General features: G+C 42.9%; 1 protein-coding gene across 2 annotated transcripts in view; it reads right to left on the reverse strand.

Annotated features, from left to right (window-relative positions):
* LRP1 (LDL receptor related protein 1) overlaps positions 1-19,169 on the reverse strand; it is a 308,223-nt gene that overhangs the window by 96,010 nt on the left and 193,044 nt on the right. For both annotated transcript variants that reach the window (XM_066584447.1, XM_066584446.1), the window contains exons 20-25: positions 17,012-17,179; positions 16,407-16,589; positions 15,215-15,415; positions 12,921-13,166; positions 5,398-5,595; positions 598-802 (exon numbers count right to left, since the gene is read on the reverse strand). In XM_066584447.1, coding sequence (XP_066440544.1) covers positions 598-802; positions 5,398-5,595; positions 12,921-13,166; positions 15,215-15,415; positions 16,407-16,589; positions 17,012-17,179 — 1,201 coding nt within the window. The remainder of the gene's footprint in view (positions 1-597; positions 803-5,397; positions 5,596-12,920; positions 13,167-15,214; positions 15,416-16,406; positions 16,590-17,011; positions 17,180-19,169) is intronic.

Here is a 19,169-nt window from a genome sequence, read left to right on the forward strand (position 1 = left end):
GTGGTCTTTTTTTTGTTTGTTTTACTCTAAACTGAGCCAGCTTTGGTGAAAGAAAAAAAAAGACTCCCTGTAGAACGTCTTTAAGTATTGATAACCTAATTCTATCGGACAGGCGCTGCTGTATTTCCATTGTATACCATGAACAGTGTTGTACATTTTGTAGCTGCAGTATCTGGTATTGCAGCTTATTCCCATTCACATGAATGGAAATGAAGTGCAGAAAGGCCGAGTGACCACAGTCAGAAGCACTAAGCAGATCAGCAGGGGTGTCGGGAGTTGCCCTCCCTCCAATCTCATATTGATAAACTGTTCAAAGAATAGGTCATCGATATGCAAGTCCCAGATGACTCTTAAGTTCTTGATTTCTTCCTATCTGTCAAGTTTTTCACTTCTATGCATATTTTAGAAAGTTGTCGGATAGTCCGCATTATTTCCAACATATTTGCTCCTTGCCATGAACTCTGGCAGCACCAACGGTACGGACAGCAAGCGCTTTACTGCACAAGAGCAAGTATTAATCATCTTACTACCACTTTATGCATGCAGAATATAAAGAGGTGAAAAACATTTAATGAAACCTCCCCAAAAAATACAAACCCATTGCGAGGATCTAGGGCAATGGCGCGAGGATGTTCAATGTCTCCAGCCAGGAGTGTAGTCCTCATTGTACCATCCAACTTGGCCACCTCAATCTGATCCAAGTTGCTCTCTACCCAGTAGATATTTCCAGCAATCCAATCCACAGCCAGGCCTTCAGGGGTTGCCAGGCCATACTGGATGATGACCTCAAAGCTGGTAAGGGCTAAAGAAAAAAAAATGACATGTAGATGACAAAATATACAAAATCCCATAGTCTATACAGATATGTAACATTAAAGCTGACATTATGGCTTCATGCTCATGGGCAAGAGGGTGTAAATGTGCAGGACACCACGTTACACGTCCTAATCTCACCCAAGAATGAGACCAGAGTAGGACATGCAGAGATTTCTCAATCTTGGACTAATCAGTTTCGAGAGAAAAAAAAATCATTGAATGATGATGATTATCCGGTCACTTTGTGTCCCATCGTTCTCCATGCTCTCCTATCCCTGACCGTTTCTTTCTGTTCTCCCATGTGCATGCTTGTATCGGTCTTGATTGCGTTCAGCCAGAATGAGTTCTCTTTCCATGCAAGTTCTGTCCATTTTGGACAGGGGCAAAACGCACGGAAATCTCACCTGTGCGCATACACCTTTTGAAATGTTACCTAAACACATCTGGAAATGTCATTAATGGTTGTCTGTGCCCTAAGGCTCAACTGATTTATAGAACGAAGAGGTCATAGCCCTCCTTTGTAGACCATGCACCTCAAATCTTTGAGTAGTTAAGTTGGTTGTCAGAGTTCTCCATCTACTGCAATGAGGTCCCTTTGTTCTAGTGATTTGTGGCAATCCAAGTGTATAGACTCCTGCTATGGTCTATTTCAAAGTGGCGAGCCTTTCCGATGCAAATGACTAAAACTGAAAACAGTATATCAAAGAAAGACGCAGTTATTAACCCCTGAAAGAAACTTTGCCACCATCCTTTCGCACCCCTCTTTGAGGGCACCAAAAGGTAGTGCTAGTCACATGTCATATGTCTGCTGTGCGGATCTGTACAGCAGTTTTTGAGAAACTTGCCTTTTATCAGTAGCAGCACATGCATAGAGGACTACTTAAAAGTAGTCATGGATATTCATGAGCTTCAAGTAACTCCAGCCACTGATTGTTTCTATGCACAGTAATAGGCAGACATCAGTCAATCATTGGCTGGAAGCTGGGGTGGGTGTGGCTAGACTGTCGCTCATGAATATGCGGGACTAGTTCTGTGTCTGGCTGCTACTAATACAATGCAAGTTTCTCCTAAACTACTGCACAGATCTGAACAGCAGACATATCACTGTAATCAGTGTGACAGGCACTAACCCATGGTGCTCTCAGTGAGGGCTGCAAAAAGATGTGACAGATTCCCTTAAAAAGGACACGGCCCTCTTTTTTTTCTTTTTGGTTTCGCCTCCCTACTTTCAAAAAAATCATAACTTTTATTTATCCATCAATATAGCTGTCTGAGGGTTTGCTTTTCGAGGGACAAGTTGTATTTTTCAAAGGTACTATTTAATATACCACAGAATGCATTGAAAAACCTAAAAAAAAAAAAACACACTTTCAAGTGAATTGAAATAGGAAATAAAATGCGTGTGTGTGTGGGGGGGGGGGGGTTATTCTTTTGTATGGCACACTGCAGCATAAATTACATGCTAACTTTATTCGGTGGGGCAGTACAATACCAAATTTAGAGTTTTTTTTGTACTGTATTACTTTAAAAAAATATATATAATTTCTGTCACCACCTTCTGACTGCCATATACTTTCTATCTTTCAGTTGACACAGCTGTGTGAGGGCTCATTTTTTTCAGGACGACCCGTGTTTTGTATTGGTACCATATTGGAGTACGTATTACTTTTTGGTTCCTTTTTTTTCTTGGAGACTGGGTGACCAAAAAAGTGCAATTCTACTTTTGTGTAGTTTTTTTTTTCTTCTGCCGAAATTCATCATGCGGGATAAATAATGTGTTACTTTGGCAGATCTGACTTTTGCGGACGCGGCAATACCAAATATGTTTTTTCTTATTTTTTTCTTATAAATATGAGAAAAGGGGAAGGGGTGAAACTTTGATAGGTCTTCATTCATGGCAGCCCAGGGGGCCTTCAGAAGGCCCAAGGCTGTTATGGTAACTGATCAGCACCCAACGATCTACATTTGGGACCCTTGAACTCCGATCAGGTCAGCTTTTGCTGGCGGGTGTCAGCTGCCAGAAATAGCTTAAACTTGCCTTGTATGTAATGGGATTGGCTCCACCCCGAACCCTAGAGGGCCTACAATTAAGCCTAAAAGCATCAAGGGGTTAAATAATGAAAATAATACTGAAGTGTAACATGCCCCTTTCTGCACAACCCAGATCATTTCACAAAAGTTTAGTAAAACTTTAGTAAAAGTTTATCAAAGCTGCATATTTTTACAGTAAATCTGATTGACAATTTTGTGGCCGGTAGTTTGGAAACCAACATTTTCCTATAATCCTGAAATGTACCCAGTTAGGATCGATTGTGACATTTTCGGACACACAGCAGCTTAGTGGTGTCTGGTTTGTACCATTATGGGTGCATTCATATGCAGATGCAGGGAGCCTTTGAGCACACATCTACTTGCAGCTTGCTCCTATGGAACCAGCATCCAGTATTAGAGACTAATGCATCCAAATGTATAAGTGTTGCTTAATAGTGCGACATGGTAGAAGTTCTTTGTGCCTCCAAGGTATTACAAAACCATGACCGTCTCCGATAAGGAAATACCAGAATAGTGAATGTCTGTGCAGCAGACAACTAAAGGAGAATTAGCATTTTGTTTTCTCGGTACCCTCCTCTTTGTAATTGCCATCAGACTATAATTAGCATTAACAGCAAGCTCAGAATGCTAATTAACTCTTGTATCATGATGAATGTTTTCAGGCTACGAAGGGTATCATTAAGAAAAGCATGATGTGCAACCCAGACCAGACAACTCTCTAGGCGGGGTGTTACAGACTCATCGCTGAGGACATATGAACAAACTGGATGCAGAAGTAGCAGCTCTAATTTAGATTTATGTGCTCCTCTAGATCTCTGCACTTGTATTGTATCTCTTGTACGTAGAACATGGAAAGTAGATTCCGCACTCCCTCAAGAAGCTACCATTAGAAAATCTGATTTCAATGCAGAAACTCCACCAATGGAAAGAAACTGGTGCAAGTTGGTTAATAAATTCGGCCACTGGTGTTTAAGGAGAAAACGTTCAAATTCTGGTGCCCACCCTATTTGCGCTTGAAAAGTGGGCAGGGTAAGATGGGTGCGTTGTTCTTCCGACAGATTTACTGTCATTTATGCAAGAAGTTGTAGTGCAGATCCACGCCTGCTCATAACGAGCATTAATTTAAGTTTTTGGCCCATAGACAGTCCAATGTGCACAGTTTTGGGGCCTTTTAGTCAATTTAGTATGCAAATGGAGATGGTACAACGCCTCTGCACTGCTACCTAATGGAAGGCAGCTTCCCTACCATAGACCATGTCAGATCTTTTCAAAGGCCTTATAACATGACGAGGAATAGAAGCAAAACCGGTGTCTTCTCCAGAAGGAAAAGATTACCATCTACAAACAGCTGTATAGTAGGTAGCTGGGTGAGAGGCCTATGTTGTGGGTCAGAAAGGGTATAGGACTACTTATTGGAAGGTTCAGCAGAGGCATTGCCAATTCTCCCATCGGCATACTAAATTTCCCAGAGGAGCATGCATGGCCTTATAGGTCTCCTCAAACCTTCTAGGTGTTCTCCACAAGGAGCAACTATACCCTTCCTGACTCTTACTAAATTTGGTGCACTTTATTCCCAAATATTGCGATTTAAAACTGGCATTATGAAATACCGGTCTTAATACATTTTCCCCAAGAAGTCTAATCTCGATAAACAAGAAGCACGTTACATGCTTAATAGAGATGAGCGAGTATACTCGCTAAGGCACATTACTCAATCGAGTAGTGCCTTAGCCGAGTATCTCCCCGCTCGTCTCTAAAGATTCGGTGGGGGGCGGGGAGCGGCGGGGGAGAGCAGGGAGGAATGGAGGGGAGATCTCCCTCTCTCCCGCCCGCTCCCCGCCGCAACTCACCTGTCACGCGCGCCAGCCCCCGAATCTTTAGAGACGAGCAGGGAGATACTCTGCTAAGGCGAGTATACTCGCTCATCTCTATTGCTTAACACGTTACTGAGGCTCAATAAGCAATATTTCAATTTATCATCTTGCTATATTGATCCAAAAGGCGGTAAAAAGGAAGTTACCATTTTAAGGGAATTCTGATGAGAAAAACACTCTAGGAGTAAGACCAGTCTCACACGACCGAATTTGGATAGCGGAATTCAAAATAGTCATGCGGTATTCCGCATTCACTAACAAGAATACAGCATTGGCCGATTTCCATTCCCGGAATTAAAATTGCAGCATGCTCTATTCTTGTGTGGATTCTGCACAGACAGCTTCCATTGAAGTCAATAGAAGCCGTCCGACCCATGGCCCATCCACAATTGACATTGAGGATAGGTCGCGGGTACCCCCATGATCGCCTAGTGACAGTGTGGGGGAAAAAAAGAAATTTGAAAAAAATCTGTACTGCGCATGTACGCCGGTGAGCCGTCTGGACCATCTGCAATACATATTTAAACATTTCCAACCGGTCCGTGTGAGACCGGCCTTAGTGACAGAGAATTTGTAATACTGTTTATGGAAAACATCCAAGCTTTTTACAAATAAATGTAAGAACAAGCAATTCGCAGAGCTAAATTCCACTTACCGCCACTTTCAGACAACTTCCCACGATATATCTTGTCCTCCACTACATCCGTCCAGTAAAGGGTGCTCTGGTTCAGGTGGAAATCAAGGGCAATTGTGTTCCTTAATCCTGGCACAAGGACGCTGTAATCCCCCTTGTTCAGATCTATCCGGCGGATTTCATGGCGGTTTGAAAATATGATGAATGGTTTAAAGGGATCTGAAGAAAACAAGAGCAAACAAAATGGTTTATAGATTAGTTTTTTTTCTTTTCAAATATCTTTTTATTGACTTTCTTTTAAGATTTAAATATTTTAGAACCACCAAAGTAAACAAAGTTACAGAAATTACAAATGGGGGGTAGAAGCCCATCTAGATAGTGATTAAAGGGGATGTCTGGTTATTGGTGGCAGTGGGGGGGATGCAATAGACAAAAAACGAATATTTTTGGTATAACTTGCCGTAAAATCTCTTTCTCGTCGCGTTCATTGGGGGACACAGCCAGACCATGGCACTGGAACAGGTAACAGTTGAGGTTGGACCAGCGAATCCCCATAACGCCAGGGGTTCACCTTGCCCTGAGATGATGGGCAAGTCTCTGGAGAATCCGTGATCTGGCTGGGTCCCCCAATGATACGGATGAGAAACAAATATTTTTGGTATAACTTACTGTAAAATCTCTTTCTCGTCGCGTTCATTGGGGGACACAGCCAGACTATGGATTCTCCAGAGACTTGTCCATCATCTCAGGGCAAGGTGAACCCCTGGCGTTATGGGGATTCGCTGGTCCAACATCCACTGTGACCTGTTCCAGTGCCATGGTCTGGCTGGGTCCCCCAATGATACGGACGAGAAAAATGAATATAACACTCAACTGCGCTGCCGCGACGCTCCCCACCGCTGCTCTGGTCTTCTGTTTACAAGCACTGAAGTGTCAAGTCGGTTTGTTTGCCCAAGTGACCAGTGCAGCCAATAAAAGGCCCAACAAGGACATCACCGATGACGTCCCAATCACCTGTTGGGGACTTCTACATTAGAAGTCCATGTGACAAGTTTACAGGATGTCGCTGGGGCTTCTGTCAGGGTGACATCCTCTGTCAAATACTGTGGCGCTCAACCACTGAAACATAGGTCCAGCACCGCAGTGAATACATTCATTTTATATAGCTTTCGGGATGGGGGCCCAAAACTAGATAAAATAACTCTGAAAGCCCCTCTAAGGACAAAGTCTCATAGCAACCGACCTAACAGATAGAATCTAATTTTGGAAATATGTGAGGCAAAAGAGAATTTTCTCCTATATCTCAGTTAGGACACAAGAAAGAATCAAATAAAGCCTTGTGGGGAACAATGCTAGGGCCTTCAGGAATGACTGAAAACAAAGATGGCTAGGGTTAAAACACAAACTTGTACCCTAGTACCATAACCCAGAGGGCGGACTATTTGAGGAAGGGGGTACAGGGTTGCAAAATAATATGAAAAAAATAAATCAATTTGGAAAACAGTTAGCATTGACTGGTGCTACATCTGCTCAAGTTTGCCAATCCACAACATGGCAAAACCCAAGTGAGTATGCTAGTGTGATAGCCTGAGTGACGAGTACACAGGAAGGCTTGAAGCAGAAAAACACTGACAATAGTAAACAGCTGAGTAATGCTATAATGTAGACCCTGAACTGCACCAACTGGATCTGTAACTAAGCGGAGCACCTGCCCTGAAAAGGGCAACCCCACTGCTGGAAAGAAGAAAGAACCAAGTCATAGTTACACAGGGATACAATTCATCAGACACTGAGCGGTGTACACAGAACACTGAATACAAAGAACTAGATACTGAGCATAAAACACAAACAGTATTACTGGCGCTCCCAGCAATCTAGAACCTGTTTATGAAGCCCATTCAGAGAATAGGATAGGCTGGCTGTGCAGACAGCCAACCCAGCCATCCTATCAGTAACATTGTCGATAGAGGACACCATGCCTGTGCCGATAAGCGCATCACTTGGTCTGGTGCTGAGGCTGTAAAATCACACCAGATACGTGCCTATATCTAGAACTAGTAAACACCTGAAGCACCATGATAGCTGGCAGTCTACCAGCGGCTACCGGGGAAGTCAGAGGTTCGAGAGAGCTACTCTACAAAGGAGTGAAAGTTCTGATAGGGTCGCATAATTGTTGAAAGTATCTGGATAATTGGGATGCTATGGCTGTAGTTTCTTCAATAAGACATAATTTGTCCTGAGGTACGCTGTGAGGTCTCCAGAGGCAGGCAAAGGGATGGTCAATAAGAGGGCGAGGAGTCTGTTCATAAGTTTTTAAGGCTGTCTATTGGCAGGTTGAGGAACGCTATTGGCAGATCTCTAAGAACTGCAACCCAAAATGGTTTAAATATGGAAGAACGCCACCACATATGCATGTAGCAGGATCCTGGTTGCACATCTAACAAGTATTTGAAGTTGAGGGGTATTAGAGGTGCGTTTGGTCTGGTGTTGTGTACCATCTATAAACGATTTTAAACAAATTTCCCTGCACTAATACATTTCTCCGGGACCGTGAGAAAACGAATATACCTTTTTTTAATTTGCATATCTGTGAGAAGTATTTCCGGATCTTTCTCCCAGTGGGATCTAAAGCAGTGTCTCAATGGGTCATCTTTGATCATTCGATATAACAAACAGCTTATTTCTTAATTCCATTACCCAGTTACCAGAAATAAGATGTCAATAATATAAATATCGCAACGGTTGGTTTCTTATCACATGGCTGGTTATTTGCCAGAGTTCAACTTTAGCCAAGTAGTTTAACCCCTTAGTGACGGAGCTTTTTTGCTTTTTTCCATTTTTGTTTTTTCCTACTCCCTTTTAAAAAAAAAATCGTAGCTCCTTTATTTATCCATCGATGTCGCTGTATAAGGGCTTGTTTTTTGCGGGACGAGTTGTATTTTTCAATGGCACTATTTATTGTACAATATAATTTACTGAAAAACTTTTTAAAAATTCTTAGCGGAGAGAAATGGAAAAAAACCCCAACTTTCCACCATTTTTCGGTGCGTCCTGTTTCTACGGCGCACAAACTGCAACAAAAATGACCTGATATCTTTATTCTATGGGTCAGCACGATTACTACGATACCAAACTTATATAGTTTTTTTTTTTTTGCTGTAGTACTTGTATTTTTTTTTTTAAGATATTTAATTTTTTTTCAATAATTTTCTGCGGTCATTTTGTGCGCGCAATAACTTTTTTATTTTTCTGTCGATGTAGTTGAGCAAGGGCTCATTTTTTGCGGGATGTCCTGAAGTTTCCGATAGTATCAATTTGGAATATATACAACTTTTTGATGGCTTTTTATTGCATTTTTTCTGGAAGACAGGGTAACTAAAAAAAGTGCATTTCTGGCGTTCTTATTTTTTTTTTTTTCGGACGACGTTCACCGTGCAGGAAAAATAATGCGCTACTTTGATAGATCGGACTTTTACGGACGCGGCGATACCAAATACATATTTTTATTTTATGATTTAGATTTTTTAATAATGGATATGGCAAAAGGGGGGTGATTTAAACTTCTATAATTTTTTTTTTTACAATTTAAAAAACGTTATTGATCTTTTTTCTTACTTTACTTTGAAGTCCCCCTGGGGGACTTTAACATGCGATGCTTTGATCGCTCCTGCAGTATGACGTAATGCTATAGCATTACGCCATACTGTTTTTTTACAGGCAGTCTTTCAAGCCACCCTGTGTGGATGGCTTGATAGGCAGTCTGCTAAGGCAGCCCTGGGGCCATTCATTAGGCCCCCGGCTGCCATGACACCTGCACGGCTCCCCCGTTCTCACCCCGGGGGGGCCGTGCGGGACCCCCAATCAGCGTTCGGGGGATTTAAATGCCGCTGTCAGAATTGACAGCGGCATTTAAAGGGTTGATAGCCGCGATCGGCCGAATGGCCGAGCGCGGCTATTGCCCGCAGGTGTCAGCTGTAATAAACAGCTGACGCCTGCGCTGTATGGAGGGAGATAGCGGCGCTACCTCCCTCCATACACGTCCTGCAACAGCAGGACGTAGTTTTAGGATAGCGCCGTCACTAAGGGGTTAAAAAGATCATCAAGAGCTATCATGTGAAGACCTTTGCGTCGGGGTCACATGATCACATCATGTAATAAATATTCTTCACGTTCTCTCTGTTTATAATGGAGTCTGCACTCGAACATATTTTAGGATAAAGACTAATGATATTTAATGAGCAAGCATCAAGAGAGTCGTGCCCGTTAAAGTAAACATGGCAGCCATCACGTCTACGTAGGTAAAGCCAACTGAGGTCCATAGCAAATATTTACTGTGTGTTATGAAAGATCATAGGTGGGATAGGGTCATGAAAGATATACATTGGCCGGCAGAACTTCCCACAGTGTTTTGAAAGCGGCTTAAAACATAACTCCACGTTTCCAGCTCCTTGGACCATCTTCCAAGAGCAATAGTCTCCATACAATGCCTAGAGGCACCCGAGAAAAGGAGCAGCCCATCATCTTAAAGGAGTGCTTTGCACAGAAAGCAGTAGCATGCATATTAAATTGTATCTGCAGACTGACAAATATTTGGGTTTGGAATACAACGAACAAAGACGTTTACGATGCGATAGCACCGACGGGGTTACATAGTGAATGCAAGAGGAAAATGCTTTTGCACATCTTCTAAGCAAACAGAAAACCTTGATCTTGGCACCCAGCGGCTCGCACAATGGTGCTATTATAAGGGTCTGTTAATATGCTGACTGCGCCTCTCGGAGGACGACAAGAGCGGGATGAATGGCTGTGTCACTGTTTCCTTTGGCACACGTCTGGAGCACACTGAACTCATTTGGATAGGACTGGTGCTCCCGGGTCACGGAATAAACAAAGATGCAGCATGTATAGAATCGGCATTTTCCAGAGGAATGATGTCCTAGATTTTTTAAGCTTAGGTCGCTTTAATACAAACAGGAAATGCTGGGAGAGAAACGCGGCTATATTTTGATGGGAAGGATATGAATACAGATCTACTTTGTTTACCCTCCCTTCATCGAGACGTCTTGGGCAAAAAAAAAAAAAACACCACAAAACCAGAAAGTTCTTGCGTTCAAATGGGGTCATCACCATGTAAAACAAACAGCTGCAGTAGGTTTTAAATATTACATTCCTCTTCCCCCACGGGTCTACTGAGGTTTTCAGGGCAGGTTTTTTTTTTCCTTTTAAAGTGAGATTTTCATTTTTGGAAAAGAATTTTATAAAAAGGAGAAACTTACAAATCAAGGCGAATGATTGAAGTGCCTCTACTGAGTGTAAGGTACATACGCTTTTACCCAGGGAGCATTACTATTCCTAAAGGCTTCCTATACCAACGTTCTCCAAAAGGAGAAATATTATTCGCTAAGACCAACATCAAAGGTCTCTGACCCAGACAACTAGTACTCTGCTCTCCCCCCGACAATGGGCAAAACTCCCAAAACCACTGCCTGCAAATGGGTGTCTTTTCCTTATGGGGAAAACTCTACTTGGTCTTCTATCCCTTATAGGGCTGCTATCCAATACGTGCTACTAGAATGCCGGCTTACATCCTCCAGGATGAGAGCTCATTTGCATACCATTTTTCTCAGCTAGCATTGCCTGCCCTATAAGACTGACTACTTTTGGATTCATACAAAAAGAATATTAAAGGAGATGTCCCGAGGCAGCAAGTGGGTCTATACACTTCTGTATGGCCATATTAATGCACTTTGTAATGTACATTGTGCATTAATTATGAGCCATACAGAAGTTATAAAAAGTTTTATACTTACCTGCTCCGTTGCTGGCGTCCTCGTCTCCATGGTGCCGACTAATTTTCGCCCTCCGATGGCCAAATTAGCCGCGCTTGCGCAGTCCGGGTCTTCAGCAGTCTTCTATGGAGCCGCTCGTGCCAGAGAGCGGCTCCGTGTAGCTCCGCCCCGTCACGTGCCGATTCCAGCCAATCAGGAGGCTGGAATCGGCAGTGGACCGCACAGAAGAGCTGCGGTCCACGAAGACAGAGGATCCCGGCGGCCATCTTCAGCAGGTGAGTATGAAGACGCCGGACCGCCGGGATTCAGGTAAGCGCTGTGCGGGTGGTTTTTTTAACCCCTGCATCGGGGTTGTCTCGCGCCGAACGGGGGGGGGGGTTTAAAAAAAAAAAAACCGTTTCGGCGCGGGACATCTCCTTTAAGAAGTTACAAAACGGCTGTACTTTTAATTATGCAATAAATCAAACTGCTAATGGCCACCTGTTTGTTTGTATGTATGTATGTATGTATGTATGTATGTATGTATGTATGTATGTATGTATGTATGTATGTATGTATGTATGTATGTATGTATGTATGTATGTGCTTCTCATGCTCCGACCCTGGTAACCTCATCGCAGGTCCTATAATTTATATATATATATATATATATATATATATATATATATATATATATATATATATATATATATATATATATATATATATATATAACAGAGAGCCTGACCAACAGAAGAACAACAAAGTTAGGGCTCTAGAAAGCGGAGGACAAAAATAACTAAATAAGAAACCAAGTAAGTTGTTATTATCTCACACACAACTCAGCGGTCCGGACAGGAGACACCAACCTACCTCCGCCACAGAGATCCGGTGGGCTGAAGGACCTGCAGTGATGTCTCTACTGTGGAAGGAGCCATTCTGCAGTTTGTTAGAAAGTAATGTAGACTGGATAAGCAGACAGCAGCCACCAGGATGTAATGTACTGTGTGTGTAATGTGTGCAGGCAGGATGGATGTAGTACAGCTGTGTGTGTAATGTGTACTGGCAAAATGGATGTAGTAGAGCTGTGTGTGTAATTTGTGGGAATCTGGTTGCAGGACCTGCAGTGACGTCACAACTGTGGGAGGAGCCATTCTGCAGTTTTGTTAACTCACGGGCAACGCACAGCCACATTATAGCCTTTGAGGATATATACATGGATGTTTTTTTCCATAGACCCATGCTTTGTAAGAAAAAACTCATGGCATGTTCTAATCTCGTCCGTTTCACAGATGAGAAGTAGGACCTGCTAATGCAGACTCCCTGTATATCAGACAGCACATGGACATGGGTCTGTGTGCTGTCCGTTGCGAGTTGCACCCAAGTCTCTCATGCAAAACTCACATTATGCCTACTGCGCACTTAGCCCGAAACAAATGTTTTTCAACCGCTTAAAATAGCATAATGTCTAGATAGAAAAATATCAGAAATGCCCAATTACTATAGATGGTGGATATCTAAACAGATATCTGCTGAGTTTTCTCAAGTGATTCAGAACAATAACCCCGACAGTATAAGCAAACAACATAAGGTCCCTCGACTGTCTTTCGGATCCTGTGAAACATTTGTGGCAATTCCTATAATAGGAACCCCCCCCCCCCCTTCCCCCACGTTCACCCCCCCCCCCACCCCCAACATTTCTTTTATTCTAGTAAGCATATATACTATAGGTTTTCAATTAAGTTTACCATACTGACCATTTTGTTGTATACGTACCTAAACTTTTGCAGGTATCATGGTCCGAATCCAGGACCCAACCATCATAACAAGAGCACTTGACCGTAATCTTCTCCTGCTCGCACCTCTGGCTGCAGCCAAGATGCTTGGGACAATTATTCTGGATCTGGCACGTCTTGTTATCGGGCCCAGTTTCCATCCCCAATGGACAGGAACACACAATGCCTTCTCCAGGGGCCACGGTACAGTTGTAACTACATCCACCATTGTTCAGTGAGCACTGGTCTGTTCAACAGAGATGTGCGAGACATTAGATGCTAAAACGGAGAATGCAAAATAATTTCAATTGACATGTCTTCAGTCCAGGTTCTGACGACACCGATATGCCAAGGGTCAAAACAAAAAACTGCTTATAGGCATTACATGCAGCGGAAACAAGAAAATCTACGCTTAGGGAAAAAAAAGGCAAATTAAATGTGTCAGGTATTTTGTAGCCCGACCAATCACTAGTCAGAGTCTTAATTCCATAAGGGTTGTCGATCGTAAATATATGATGGGCGGTTGTGGGAGATATATGGAAAAAACTCAGTATTCTCCACCTGCTCAATACTCAGTGGGTGTCGGCTGCTTGACAGTTGACACCCACCTGCAACTATCCGAGCTAGCGCCGATTGATGCAGTTAACTGTTTAGATGCCGCTATCAAAGTTGACAGAGCATCCAAAGCAGCCAGCCACAGTTGTTTGGTACCGATGGATTCACATGGTAACCCAGAGCCTAGTGAAGGCTCTGACGGCTGCCATACATTACAGTCTATTAAGCTCTGCCTATGACATGGCTTAATAGACTATTGTCAAAAATACAACATACCGCAATACTGAAGCATTTCAGTATATTGAAAAAACTGATCGAACTATCGCAAGTCCCGTATGGGAGCTAAAAAAAAAAGCTGTAGAAATAAGTTCAATAAGTAAATTTAAAAATATTAAAATGTTCAAATCCCCCTTTTTCACATTTTTTATGTTTTTCAATATATTGTGGTACAATAAAGAAAACACTTTAAAAATAACAGCCGGGCCCACAAACACCAAGCCCTCATACAGCCGCGTCAACAGGAAAACAAAACAAAAAGTTCTAGTTCCTGAAAAGTGGGGATGAAAAAAATAAAAAAATAAAAAAATAAAAAATTTGACACATTTCTGGTCTTTAACAAGTTAAAATATCTCGGGCTATTAAGGTCTATGTAGCTCCATATACTTCCTCCGCTATCTACAGTACATGGCAGCATGTAGATAGTCAACAGGATCCATATTACAGACTGTATGAGATAATACTGTAGTCTATGGACAGGCAGGGAATACTGTGGATTTCCCCAGCAGTCTTGTGATACATCGCGATGGCTCCTTCTGTTACCAAGAACCATTCCAATAATAACATTATTAGGGAATGACTATTCTGGGCAGTAGAGCCAAAATGGAGTTAAACTGAAGGAAACTCTCCAATTTCCTGTCTGATCTGACATACATATATCAGGCTTGGAGAGACGTGAGGACATGCTGGATGGAACATTTGACTAAGCGGCTCTGTGACATCCAGAAAGTATTGTGCTTAGGTCTTATTAATTAGAATTGAACCAGTGCACACTACTTTCTGGGCATTCTACAGATACCCGGGCCGCCCAACGTAAACAAGCGTTAATATACACCCGATGTTCTCTTGTATTTGGAGGGTCATTAAAGGGGTTGTCCCGCGCCGAAACAGGTTTTTTTTTTTTTTTCAAACCCCCCCCCCCCCCCCCCCCCGTTCGTCGCGAGACAACCCCGATGCAGGGGTTAAAAAAGAACACCGCACAGTGCTTACCTGAATCCCCGCGCTCCGGTGACTTCTTACTTACCTGCTGAAGATGGCCGCCGGGATCTTCACCCTCAGTGGACTGCAGGGCTTCTGTGCGGTCCATTGCCGATTCCAGCCTCCTGATTGGCTGGAATCGGCACGTGACGGGGCAGAGCTACAAGGAGCCGGCATCCAGCACGAGCGGCCCCATTGAGGAAAGAAGACGACCCGGACTGCGCAAGCGCGGCTAATTTGGCCATTAGACGGCGAAAATTAGTCGGCTCCATGGAAACGAGGACGCTAGCAACGGAGCAGGTAAGTGAAAAACTTCTTATAACTTCTGTATGGCTCATAATTAATGCACAATGTACATTACAAAGTGCATTAATATGGCCATACAGAAGTGTATAGACCCACTTGCTGCCGCGGGACAACCCCTTTAAGTGTTTTCAATTAGAAATTGCAAATGTAGGAAGACCACCACCAAAAATTGTAACCTACCACAAAGTTCTCCTTCATCAGAGTTGTCTCCACAGTCATCGTTGCCATCACATAGCTTCTCTGGAGGTAGACAGATGGAGGTGTTATGTGCACACGTGTGCGATGGCGGCTTACATACAAGCATGTCACAGTTCTCTTCATCCGAGTGGTCCTCGCAGTCGGTATCGCCATCGCACACCCAGGCTTTACTGATGCACCTTGCTGTGGCAACAGAGGAAATATCAGTGCTAGAAACCCAATCGAAAACCGATTGTTCTCAGGAAAACATAATTAAAGGTCAATTTTAAAGCACCGCTAATCCCAATCTACAGGTCACCTTATGTAATAGAACTACTAATGTCATTCGCGAATGAACTATGTAATGAACGGAACTGGAAGATACAAGAAATTAGGCCAACTTCCCAACAGACAGAAGATTGCTGTCTAGTACTTCTTTTATAAGACACTGCTTAAGGGGGTTTTCCAGAATTTAATACTCTGATCACTTGAGTTTGGACTCTGGCACACCAGTTTGAAGGAATTGCAAAGGGCTGAGCCTCCCTTTTTGGGCCTGTGATGTCATGCTCAAGTCACGTGCCCTTTTTGCCACTCAGGCTCCTTCAAGTAATTAAGTAATTGGTATTAAGGTGCAATTCCAGGTATACCCACTATGCAATGTATGGCACAGAGCTTTATATACAATTACTAGTTATTAGTATTATTTATAGTGCCAGTATTTCTGATGGTGTAATGCGCCACTTATAATAGAATATAGTAAAGGACAACATGACATGTAACCCACTGAAGGACCTGTGATGACGGTTGGAGTTGCTCAAAGTATTGAAGGACCTGTGATAACGTCACCATCATATGATATGGGGCGGAGCTTGGAGCTCCAGCTGCTCGCTGAGGTGAAATTGTGGCCGAGATGAAGGACCTTTGATGACGTCACAGTCATGTGATCGGGGCGGAGCATATAACTCAGTCACTCACGGACAAGTGGTTATTAGTACTTTAAAGAGACTGCAGTACTCATCCCTTCAAAAAGCTGACCGGTGAGGATGCTGACAGTTGGACTACCACCGATCTCATATAGATGACCTTTCCGAAAGATAGGTCATCGATGTTTAAGTCTCGGAAAACCCCTCCTTTAAAACAAGGAACTTGCACTGAAAGATTACAACTAATTGTTCTTTCCTCCCCTTATCCTCACCAGAGTCTTTGCAGCCAAACTTGACATTGGGGTCACATGCGTGTGTCACGCCATCGCAGTTCTTCTCATCACTTGTATCCATACAATCTGTGTCTCCATCACATCGCCAACGGCTAGGAATGCACAGACCATCCAGCCGGCACTGGAACTCATCTGTATGGCAACCACCAGGGGGTCGAGTAGCTATTTACAAGGGTGGAAAGTGCATTAAGAAAAGTTGTGAATAGAAAATAAAAATGTAGTTTCACTTCTGTTTATTCACTCTGCGAACCACAAATCTTAGCAATTCCTTGCAAAAAGACATTGTAACGTTTCAGTGTATTAGTTGATCCAAGACGGAGGCTATACAGAGTCACAAACAAATCTACATGGGTTGGAATGCAACTGAAACCATTAACAAAATCAGTAGGAGATTTTATCTCGGCTTGAATAGAACCAGGACAACATTTGGAAGCAGGATGTATAGATCCATCCAGAAGTCAATGTATATATGATATTTTAATTCAATTTACATACTTATCGCCCAAATCAAATCCAGTGTAGAAGCTAGATGCAAACAGTGCTCTGGTAGAATGATAATTTGTGTGACTTTTTGAGCGGCTCACCTTGGTTAGTGCAGTTAGCATGGGTCTCATCGCTGTAGTCCCCACAGTCATTGTCCCCGTCACACGTCCAATGCTCCGGGATGCAGCGGCCACTATTGCATTTGAACTGTGTGCTAGAACAGGAGTGACTGCAGCCGTCCTCATCGCTGTTGTCCCCGCAGTCATTGTCTAAAGAGCAAAATGACATTTGGGGTTAATGACTAACACATCATCGACACAATAGATGTGATGTACACCCCTGCGCAAAGTTCACAGCGGTCCCCTGAAAGTGGCTGCAGTCAATAATATACATTATTACAGTCATTTTTGGCACAGTGATTGCAAGAATAATAGAACAGGGAGAAACAATGCAAGTTAAAGCTGCAGAAGAGAAAAGGAGGGAAAAAAAAAGAGTAAGCACAAACATCCAAGTACAAGACCGACGTGTAGCCGACAGCACCGTCCAGGTACTTCTCTAGTCTGTAGAGATGAGTGAGCACGCTCGGTAAGGTCAGTTACTCGAGTAAGCATCGCTCTTCTCGAGTAACTGACTTCTTGTCCGAGCATGCTCGGGGAGCAACGTGGGGAGAGAGCACGCTCGGACGAGAAGAGCGATGCTCGCTTGATTAACTTACCTTACCGAGCGTGCTCGCTCATCTCTATTAGTCTGTATACACCCTCCAGAAACTTTTACTACCGACTGTCTACTTTTTGCTCAGGCGGGTCATCAGGCAATCATATATATTCACATCAGTTGTACATGACTGCATTCTGCTGGTTTTAGGATAGCCAAAAAATATGTAAAAAACACAAAAAGTAGACAGAAACACAATATATGTAGTAAAAGCTTGAATGATGGCGGACTCTCAAGCAGTCATTGACCAGATCCCAGACACAGGATCACATTTGCAAGTCAGGGATCAGATCAAAGAAAGGTATTTAAATATGCAAAGCTGAACCCACCTAATAAGATGATGCAAAAGCTTCTAATATCTACAGTTAGGAAAAAGAACACAGAAACTGCATAGATCATCACATGCACCATATCCGAAAACATTTGGAGCCTAAAGTGAGCTATAAGTGAGGCCTGGCAATAACTAGGAATCGTCTTCTAAGGCTAGGTGCACACTGCCGTATTTAGGACCATGTATGGTCCATGTTCATCCATGGTCAGAACACAGCCCTATTAAAGGTCAATGAGGCTATGCATATTTACATTTTTTTCATACGAACCAATGGTCTGTGTGAAAAAAGTTTCTAGTATGTTCTATTGTCTTCCGTTTCATGGACAAGAAATAGGACGTGCCATTGAATGCCCGTGTAAGTAGATCAGCACACAGTGTTGTCTGATCCAATCCTCTCAACTCGCACTCACAGATAGTATGCTAAAGGGTTAAAGGGGGTTTCCTGGACGTAATTATTGATGAACTACCAATGACCGGTCCTGAAGTTAGGTCATCAGCAGAAGTCAGCTGATCTCAGACAGCTGTCAGTGCGGACGAAGTCAGAAGCAAACAGCCTGTCCTCATTGCAGAAGCTTAGATTTGCAATTGCAGGCACAGCTCCCATATCAACTGGGATCCCAATTGGCAGACCCCCGCCAATCAACTACTGATAATCTGACTCGAGGAAAAAGGCCCATTTACACGCAACAAATATTGCTCCAAAGAGCAAATTTGCGCAATAATCGTTACGTGTAAATGTGAAGCCATTGTGCACTATTCGCTCATTTATCGTTGAGTTTCAGCCTGCATAAAAATAGTCGTTAGTTCGTTTGCTTTCTGCTTTGTTTAAAAGGCATTCGTTCAGTCTTTGAACAACTAAACAACTTGTGGAGAGGGGTGATTGTTTGCCTTTCAAAAACACAATGACTGCTTGTTTACTCATGCTGGCAGAAGACAATGGCTTATCTTCGCACTAATTAAAACCCTGCTGGCTAGAGATTCCTCGCATAAACAAACGCCCACCTAAGCAAACAACATATACAGTGTTTACTTTAGCTAAAGAGGGAAAGAGAGAGGATTTTACATGATTATCTGTACATTTAAATGCTCAGTATTTCTACTATGAAGTCGTTAATTTGTTCAGTCTTTCGTTCGTTCAAACGATAATTATTGTGTGTAAATTGGGCGAAAGTCATCATTACTTTAGCCCAGGGAAAACTCTTTAAATAAGCAAC

Source organism: Eleutherodactylus coqui, chromosome 1 (genome assembly GCF_035609145.1).
Source record: "Eleutherodactylus coqui strain aEleCoq1 chromosome 1, aEleCoq1.hap1, whole genome shotgun sequence".
Lineage (NCBI taxonomy): Eukaryota > Metazoa > Chordata > Amphibia > Anura > Eleutherodactylidae > Eleutherodactylus > Eleutherodactylus coqui.